Below are 9,707 nucleotides of genomic sequence, written 5' to 3'. Positions count from 1 at the left end.
CAACCTGTACTTAAATTATAGTGAAGAATTTCTCACATTTGGTGACAAGATGTAGTACAGAATCTATACCACAGACTCTCTAGATCTCCTTAGGTAGATTAACTATAGGTGACCTTTTACTTGTTATATCATCCTCCTCTCCCTCACATTAATATTTTACCACAGTTAACCATAATTCACTAACCCTTAGTTCAGTAACCAGAATTATTTAGTTAAGAATTTTCCCCCAATTTCTACCACTTTCTGCCTCCCCCACTTTGAAAATCTGAAACCTGTTATTCACGGAACAAAATGGAGCCTCTGCAATTTTAAACATATGTATTTAATTCAGGAAATAAAATAAACTGATGCCAGTTACAATGTTAACACTAGCAAGACCTTTGACAAAGGCTCAGAGCAAAGCACATTTGCACAAAATGTGGAAGAGTTCAATAAGACCACAGTACACAAACTTCCCAATGGAAGACTTAAAAACACGATACCCATTTAACAAAATCTGAGAAGTTTAACATACTCCATCGTACCCACTCATGGTTAATTCATTTGCCTGGACTAGTCTCAAGAACAAATACTGCCATGTAGTACAACACATTTATTGGCACTATTACTTGTAAAAGATGGTGATTAGTTTTCCAAACAGTAAAAATACATTGACTGGACTCCTCTAGTTAGGGCATTATGATTGTAGTGGGGGTTCTGGAGATGCAAACTTCACAAGAAACAGCAGTTTGAAAAATCTACACGAAATTGTTCAGTCAGATTTTTCTTAAAAACTTTCCTCCACCACGCCAACAGGCATTTTTTGGGTTTTAGAAAACATACAATTTCTGTAAAGAGAAAACAGACTTGAGTTGAGTTCAGTGACCCCTCTTTAGAAAGCTCTGAAGGATCACTGAACAAAATATTATTCTCTTCACAGATGCTACCAGACCTGCTGAGTTTCTGCGGAAATTTGTTTCAGATCCCCAGCATCCACAGTTGTTTTACACATTATTTCTGATCAAGACAAAACTCTTTAGAAGGAAATGCATAGAATGCAAGACCAATCCAAGGGATGTTAAGACACCCGCACTGATCAAATTCCAGTGAATAAGGAGCTGCCAAAGATGCAATACACCTCAACAGCACAGTCTACCCCCTTCACTATTCAACCACTTACATTATGATCCATAATGCCAAAGGAATGGTGCTTACAAATGAAGCAGTCACATGTAGCTGCTTCTTCCCATTCCACCTAACAGGCTACCATTGACATGAAAAGTTATGCTTCAACTCAACAGTTTTTACATAGAAAAACCCTGCAATATCTTCAAATATGGAAACATCCACCACCCTGTATGACTCTCACCAACTGTCACCTCATTTATACATCATGCTATTAAGGCGTAAGAAATGGGACAACTGGCAGAGGGCGTCTGACATACATCCAAATGAATTAAAACAGCATCATTCACCAGACTGATCAAGACCAAACATTAAATGTGGATTACCTAATGAATCAAAATGGAAGCCTACTCAATTCAAGCATGCCTCCCCATTCAATATCATAGCTGATCTGTATATGAAAGTTCATTTACCCATCATTTCATAAGATACTCTGACACGAAAGAAACGTCGCAATCTTATTCTCAAATTATAAACTGTCCATGACATTCTCAAGAAGAATTCTTGCTAGCTACCAGCCCATGGAAGTCGCAGTTTATTTCCTGGACATTATTTTAATATTATGGATATACGCCCTTTATTTCAATATCCCCAATGGATCAAATAGTTTTTGTATTTACATAATCAAATCCATGATCATTTGAAAAATTCCAATTCAATCATCTCAGAAGCTTGTAAGCAAGAATACAATCAACTTTTTTGGAAAACTTAGAAAAATCAGTAGAGATTCTCTGCAGAGTTTTATATTGGACTGCTGAATTTACAAATCAGATTTTTAAAAAACATCAGGATGCATCACCAAGTACTATTTTAGGAATGGTGCAGAATTAGGGTGAAAAAGTTAAGATTTAAAGAATTTATACATATTCAGGTGTTCACCTCCTGTATTTGGTTTTACCCAATGATTTTACAACAATATGAAACAGGAAAGGATGCCCCAAGACATGTAACTTTTAAATTATTTTAATACAAACTTTTATCAATATAAACTTAGTCCCTCTTAACAGGTAAGACACAGACTCAAAATACTTTGTTATACTGTTTTTATCAAGTATTGCACAAGGTAGGTACAAAATTAATATTTACGATTACATTTGTCCATAATATATAGCAAAAAAAATTATTTTTACTTTTTTAAACTCTTAACAGAAAATACAACTCTCATGTTTTTCCAAAAAAAGCTGAAATTTCTACACTTTAAACACCATCACTAAGGAATATCCTGTACACAATCTTTAAGAGTAGTTTGATGCCTGAATATGGATTTTTTTTTTACAACGATTTGTAAAAAAAAATAGAATGCAAGCTATTGCAGCCATCACAGATCACTGTAGTAAAAAGATATAAATGCAATACCGTGTTGTAGAAACAATATATACTCTGATATTTTACAAACTTCATACTAAATTAAATTATACAATTACAAAAGACCAGAAATCCCACTTTTATTAGTGCCAATTGTTAAATCAGCCCATGTCCTGTCCAAGTGTAAATACTGTTTGAGGAGGTTGTCTCCACAAGTTTTTTTTTTATTTTTAAAAAGGTACACAGTCCATATAAAATCATTTTTGTGCTTGGTTGGCAAAAACAAAAAACTTTTATGCTTAAATAACCAAGCGCCAAAACTACAAGCTTATTTCCCCCATTTCAAAACCATCCATAAAAAAGAAAAAAGTTCTCAAGGGAGTTAAGGGGGGGGAAAACACCCTTGGGTTCAGTTAAGTTTAAACTTTTACAATTGGGGCTTAATATTTATATGTATAGAATTTTCTTCCCCTTTTTAATTAGCCATGACAGGTTGGAACTGCTGGTTAGAATACTGCATGTTACTGAGGCTGAAATTCAGACCATCGACAAAAGATTTTTCATTGAGGCCTCCGTAGGCAAACATGTCAAAGGCATTACCATACTGGAGAGGGCTGAGGTTTAGGGGACTGTCCCCTGGGAACATTGCACTGGTACCACCCTGCCCCTGGATGCCAGGGAAAACAAACTCCTTGGCATTGGGAGAAAGGGCTGAAGTCTTCTGTTGCTGCTGGTTGCCCACACCAAGCCCATAGAGTGTGTGCATGGATGTTGACATGGTTTTCTGCTTCAGCAGGTTATTCATGTTCAAGCCAAGGTTAGTGGGGGATGCGCGAGTGACCTTACTGCGGCCACTGCTCTTCATTTTGGTCGAGCCGAACTTTGTAGCAGCAAAAGTGGCAGTGGTGAATGTTAAAGGCTGGGCGGAACGAGGCATGAAAGTGGGGCTCACGGCAGCAGAGTGACCAAATGGGGGGGATGGGGAGCTGGATACAGATGAGCCCCCAGTTGGGTCACAAATGGGCATAAAGACCTGAGCCTCAGGGTTGAAACTGTTTTTGATTTCTTTGTCCAGATCAGTCCCAGTATCATTGTTATCATCCACATATAGCACCTTGACAGGCCCTTTCTCTCCAATCTGATATGACACCTCAAAGGGATCTATCCAGACGCTCAAGTCCTCAGGCAGGTTGTCACGAACATCTTTCATGTCTAGTCCACTCTCTTTGGCAGCTTGCTCGATGACAGGATCAATGGCTTCCCCTACATGTATACACCTGTATCCAGATCCTCTGTATGGCTTGTCTGGATACCAGTGCCCTTCATATTTCTTCTTCAGAAGCTGTTCTAATTCTTCTCCAAAAATGTTAACTCGTCGCCTTGGGAGTTTATTGTACAAATATGAGATGATAAAATTAAGCGCTACTTGGATTTCAAGCTGCATAGCTGCTGAATCACCAGAATGAGTTGTAAACTGTGTTGCAAACCAAAAGAAAATATATATTAAACTCCTGAAGGAAGTGTTTAGATCGCCTCAGATAGAAGCCTCAGGTTTCTTAAAAAGTGCTGGTTAAGGTGAATTTCTGTTTTCCTTAAGTGAGTACTGCTGTTTGTTCCTTGAAAGGAGGAAAACAAGAAGGTATAAGAAAAATTGCAACATTTCAAGTGTGTTATTTCAATGTCACTTTCATTCTCATTAGAAATTTTGAATTGTTTGTGCTTTGCAGTTTTATCTCAAGTAGCTCCTCACATTAAACAGTAAATTAAGAGGTTTATAACTACTGAAAAGGACCCAAAGTTCTTGCATCACATTCTTTTAAAGCAACACTACTGAAAATTACAAATCAACGAGATGATTTTTAAAAGGAATCAACCTTCAAAATCAAATACCTACGTCACAGATTGGGCAATTGAGCCAACTGTTCATTAGAATTCATAATACAGATCTGAAGGCAGCAATCTGCAGAGTGGGCACCATTGCTCAGGAATAAATAAGATCCTTAAAACAACCATGAAATCCAAAGGGGTGGAAATAGGGGTTTCTTTAAACAAATAGAACAATTTTAAACATGATGAGAGATTATATTTGGAAAATTGCAGCTTCTTTTCAGCTCCAGGTCCCACAGTGACGTCAAACTCAATTGTAAAGTGCACAGAATGAAGGAACGTCACCGACTGCAAATACCAGACAGAATGCAAATGACCTGATTAACTGTAGCCATGCCAGAAATGCGAGCAGTACTCACGTCAACACTAAGCAGGCCCCAAACGCAGCATTTACAGAATCAAATAAAGAGGTTTCAAGTAGTAGGGAGGGGGCAGACAGCCTTTAAAACTATGCAATAAAATCAGGCACTGCGCCAGCTTTACACAGGTTTTTTAAGAGCCACACGCAGCAGGGAGCTGAATTTCTAACCCTTCCAGTCCAACTACAGTGAGAGCGATTACATCCTTCAAATGCAAGGGAAATAAAGATAACTAATTGCCAGGAAGGGAGAGCAAGCTTACCAGGCATTTGTCAGGGCTGGGGGCAAAAACCAAATTAAGCATTGTTCCATTTTAACGAAGGCTGCTCGGTCTACTGGAAGATGAAAGACTGCTCCTCCTGGAGAGTGAGTTTGTGACTGCATAAGCATTATTGTGGGTAGGGGGGTGAATGCCAGGCGAGGGATAGAATGGATCTGGGGGAGGAGTTTGCCAGGGTAAAGGGGGTGAGGAAGAAAAACAGCTCAGCAGGTAAATGAGGGAAAAGAGGAAAAATAGGGGTGGAGAATTCCATCAGGGCAAGGGTATGGGGAAACAGCTGTTTTGAAAGGTCAGATGGGCAAATGGATGGGATTCATATGGAGGTGAGAGAAGGACGGGTTGAAGGATTTGGGGGCGGGGGGGGAGGAGGAAGGATTTGTGGGGGAGAGAAAGGACAGAGATGGTACAGTAGGGGAGGGCATTGAGGTCGGGGCGGGGGAAGGGAATGAAGCAGTAAGAGTGGGGAGAGCTACGCTGTGGGGGCATTGCAGGGTGTGGGGGTGATCAGGAGTTTGGGGAGAGGTCAGGAGACGGGAATTGAGGAGGAACAGGTGGCGTGCAGAGTTGGATGAGGGGCGGGGGGCAGGCAGGGGACGGATCAGAGGTTGGGGGGGAGGGGGGAAGAGAGTAGTCGGGGGGGGGAAGAGAGTAGTCGGGGGGGGGGAAGAGAGTAGTCGGGGGGGGAAGAGAGTAGTCGGGGGGGGGGAAGAGAGTAGTCGGGGGGGGGGAAGAGAGTAGTCGGGGGGGGGGAAGAGAGTAGTCGGGGAAGGGGGAAGAGAGTAGTCGGGGAAGGGGGAAGAGAGTAGTCGGGGGGGGGGAAGAGAGTAGTCGGGGGGGGGAAGAGAGTAGTCGGGGGGGGGAAGAGAGTAGTCGGGGGGGGGGGGAAGAGAGTAGTCGGGGGGGGGGGGAAGAGAGTAGTCGGGGGGGGGGAAGAGAGTAGTCGGGGGGGGGGAAGAGAGTAGTCGGGGGGGGGGAAGAGAGTAGTCGGGGGGGGGGGGAAGAGAGTAGGCGGGGGGGGGGGGGGGAAGAGAGTAGTCGGGGGGGGGGGAAGAGAGTAGTCCGGGGGGGGGGGGGAAGAGAGTAGTCGGGGGGGGGGGAAGAGAGTAGTCGGGGGGGGGGAGGAGAGTAGTCGGGGGGGGGGGGAAGGGAGTAGTCGGGGGGGGGGAAGAGAGTAGTCGGGGGGGGGGGGAGGAGAGTAGTCGGGGGGGGGGGGAAGGGAGTAGTCGGGGGGGGGGAAGAGAGTAGTCGGGGGGGGTAGTCGGAGGGGGGGGAGTAGTCGGAGGGGGGGGGAGTAGTCGGAGGGGGGGGGAGTAGTCGGAGGGGGGGGGAGTAGTCGGAGGGGGGGGGAGTAGTCGGAGGGGGGGGGAGAAGTAGTCGGAGGGGGGGGAGAAGTAGTCGGAGGGGGGGGAGAAGTAGTCGGAGGGGGGGGAAGTAGTCGGAGGGGGGGGAAGTAGTCGGAGGGGGGGGAAGCAGTCGGAGGGGGGGGAAGCAGTCGGAGGGGGGGGAAGCAGTCGGAGGGGGGGGAAGCAGTCGGAGGGGGGGGAAGCAGTCGGAGGGGGGGGGAAGTAGTCGGAGAGGGGGAGTAGTCGGAGAGGGGGAGTAGTCGGAGAGGGGGAGTAGTCGGAGAGGGGGAGTAGTCGGAGAGGGGGAGTAGTCGGAGAGGGGGGGAAGTAGTCGGGGGGGGGAAGTAGTCGGAGTGGGGGGGTGGGACATTTGAGGGGGGGCAGGAGGCGGGGGGGTCGTTGCAGGTTTTCAGGAGATGGGGGTGGGGGCAGCTTGGGCAGGGCTTAAGGAGGGGGTCTTAAGGGAGTGGGAGGGTTAAAGTGGGTGGAGGGGAGAAGAGAGAGCGGGGGGGGGGGAGAAGAGAGAGCGGGGGGGGGGGAGAAGAGAGAGCGGGGGGGGGGGAGAAGAGAGAGCGGGGGGGGGGGAGAAGAGAGAGCGGGGGGGGGGAGAAGAGAGAGCGGGGGGGGGAGAAGAGAGAGCGGGGGGGGGGAGAAGAGAGAGCGGGGGGGGGGAGAAGAGAGAGCGGGGGGGGGGGAGAAGAGAGAGCGGGGGGGGGGGGAGAAGAGAGAGCGGGGGGGGGGAGAAGAGAGAGCGGGGGGGGGGAGAAGAGAGAGCGGGGGGGGGGAGAAGAGAGAGCGGGGGGGGGAGAAGAGAGAGCGGGGGGGGGGAGAAGAGAGAGCGGGGGGGGGAGAAGAGAGAGCGGGGGGGGGGGGAGAAGAGAGAGCGGGGGGGGGGGAGAGAGAGCGGGGGGGGAGGAGAGAGAGCGGGGGGGGGAGGAGAGAGAGCGGGGGGGGGAGGAGAGAGAGCGGGGGGGGGAGGAGAGAGAGCGGGGGGGGGAGGAGAGAGAGCGGGGGGGGAGGAGAGAGAGCGGGGGGGGGAGGAGAGAGAGCGGGGGGGGAGGAGAGAGAGCGGGGGGGGGGAGGAGAGAGAGCGGGGGGGGAGGAGAGAGAGCGGGGGGGGGGAGGAGAGAGAGCGGGGGGGGGGAGGAGAGAGAGCGGGGGGGGGGAGGAGAGAGAGCGGGGGGGGGAGGAGAGAGAGCGGGGGGGGAGAAGAGAGAGCGGGGGGGGAGAAGAGAGAGCGGGGGGGGAGAAGAGAGAGCGGGGGGGGAGAAGAGAGAGCGGGGGGGGAGAAGAGAGAGCGGGGGGGGAGAAGAGAGAGCGGGGGGGGAGAAGAGAGAGCGGGGGGGGAGAAGAGAGAGCGGGGGGGGAGAAGAGAGAGCGGGGGGGAGAAGAGAGAGCGGGGGGGGAGAAGAGAGAGCGGGGGGGGAGAAGAGAGAGCGGGGGGGAGAAGAGAGAGCGGGGGGGAGAAGAGAGAGCGGGGGGGGAGAAGAGAGAGCGGGGGGGGAGAAGAGAGAGCGGGGGGGGAGAAGAGAGAGCGGGGGGGGAGAAGAGAGAGCGGGGGGGGAGAAGAGAGAGCGGGGGGGGAGAAGAGAGAGCGGGGGGGGAGAAGAGAGAGCGGGGGGGGGGGAAGAGAGAGCGGGGGGGGGGGAAGAGAGAGCGGGGGGGGGGGAAGAGAGAGCGGGGGGGGGGAAGAGAGAGCGGGGGGGGGGAAGAGAGAGCGGGGGGGGGGGAAGAGAGAGCGGGGGGGGGAGAAGAGAGAGCGGGGGGGGGGGAAGAGAGAGCGGGGGGGGGGAAGAGAGAGCGGGGGGGGGGGAAGAGAGAGCGGGGGGGGGGGAGAAGAGAGAGCGGGGGGGGGGAAGAGAGAGCGGGGGGGGGGAAGAGAGAGCGGGGGGGGGGAGAAGAGAGAGCGGGGGGGGGGAAGAAGAGAGAGCGGGGGGGGGGAAGAAGAGAGAGCGGGGGGGGGGAAGAAGAGAGAGCGGGGGGGGGAAGAAGAGAGAGCGGGGGGGGGGGAAGAGAGAGCGGGGGGGGGAAGAAGAGAGAGCGGGGGGGGGAAGAAGAGAGAGCGGGGGGGGGAAGAAGAGAGAGCGGGGGGGGGGAAGAGAGAGCGGGGGGGGGGAAGAGAGAGCGGGGGGGGGGAAGAAGAGAGAGCGGGGGGGGGAAGAAGAGAGAGCGGGGGGGGGGAAGAAGAGAGAGCGGGGGGGGGGAAGAAGAGAGAGCGGGGGGGGGAAGAAGAGAGAGCGGGGGGGGGGGAAGAGAGAGCGGGGGGGGGAAGAAGAGAGAGCGGGGGGGGGAAGAAGAGAGAGCGGGGGGGGGAAGAAGAGAGAGCGGGGGGGGGGAAGAGAGAGCGGGGGGGGGGAAGAGAGAGCGGGGGGGGGGGAAGAGAGAGCGGGGGGGGGGGAGAAGAAGAGAGAGCGGGGGGGGGGGAAGAAGAGAGAGCGGGGGGGGGGAGAAGAGAGAGCGGGGGGGGGGGGGAAAGAGAATGGGGCGTCAGGAACAGTTACCGTCGCTCTCCAGGAGCAGACTTTAAACAGCAGTGAGATAACCGCCCTGTTGCGGTAGCAGCCGCCTCACTGTCGCCTCTCTCTATCTATCGCCCTGAGTGCGGCCCGCGAGCGGAGAAGGTTCTAGTACTTACTCGGCTGTTCCTGGCGCTGATTAAATGGACAGTCAATGAGGGAGAATCTGAGGGAGAAATCCGTCGCGTTTTTGTTTTGTTGAACTTTTAGTAAAAAAATTTGTATTTTCTTTGAGGTGATATATTACGTTCATATATTTTATGTAATTTCCTTCTTGTTGCGGTCAGCGCCGCTCCTCCACCGCACACAACCCGCAACCTGCCAGGAGCGTTTACAACTCATTGCCATCGGCCCGCGGCGCACCGCTATTTATAGCCTCGCTCCCTCCGCGGACCCTCAGCACGGAGGGGGCGGGGCCACATCGTGAAGTGGGAATGCCCGGGACTACTTTATCATTATAACGTCCCGGTAGTAGGCGGGGCCTAGGCTCAGTGCGCAGTTTCGATTGGGCGAACGCGAGCGTGTCCCCGCCTCTTTCGCCGCAGAGGTATTTAAACGTTTGGTCGGGAGGGCGGGGCTCTGAAAGTAATGTTTTGATTGAGCTAGAGACATGTCTATCATTGCGTCCCTCAGAATCGTAAATGGTTGCTTTGGTAAATAGTCCCCACACGATCTAGTTCGTTTACAGTTAAAGTTCAACCAGAAGACCAAGAGATGCAAATCTAAATCACGTTATTAGTGAGTGCTGACATTATAGAAATCGTCAAAATAACAATCATAAGGTACAAAGTGTCCATATAGGCTTCGTGTGTGATAAACACTGAGTGCGCATGGATACCGAGTGACTGGTATC

At 51.0% G+C, this 9,707-nt stretch overlaps 1 protein-coding gene across 2 annotated transcripts; it reads right to left on the bottom strand.

The window, feature by feature from the left end:
• Window positions 1-303: 303 nt before the first annotated feature.
• tob1a (transducer of ERBB2, 1a) lies at window positions 304-9,203 on the bottom strand. 2 transcript variants are annotated; one of them, XM_048555069.2, is made up of 2 exons: window positions 8,974-9,203; window positions 304-4,085 (listed from the first exon to the last, which is right to left on the bottom strand). In XM_048555069.2, the coding sequence occupies exon 2, from the start codon at window positions 3,911-3,913 to the stop codon at window positions 2,945-2,947; it is 969 nt and encodes a 322-aa protein (XP_048411026.1). In that variant the 5' UTR covers window positions 3,914-4,085; window positions 8,974-9,203; the 3' UTR covers window positions 304-2,944. The 2 variants fall into 2 exon arrangements, with proteins under 2 accessions (XP_048411026.1, XP_059509589.1); XM_059653606.1 differs by having other exon boundaries at window positions 304-3,943.
• Between the last annotated feature and the right edge of the window lie 504 nt (window positions 9,204-9,707).

Source organism: Stegostoma tigrinum, chromosome 22 (assembly GCF_030684315.1).
Source record: "Stegostoma tigrinum isolate sSteTig4 chromosome 22, sSteTig4.hap1, whole genome shotgun sequence".
Classification (NCBI taxonomy): domain Eukaryota; kingdom Metazoa; phylum Chordata; class Chondrichthyes; order Orectolobiformes; family Stegostomatidae; genus Stegostoma; species Stegostoma tigrinum.
The sequence above is the reverse complement of the archived record's forward strand: the minus strand, read 5'-3'. Positions and strand labels throughout refer to the sequence as shown.

What these genes read in the sequence shown, in the direction of transcription:
- tob1a (XM_048555069.2), bottom strand. Translation starts at nt 3,913, where the DNA reads ATGCAGCTTGAAATCCAAGTAGCGCTTAATTTTATCATCTCATATTTG.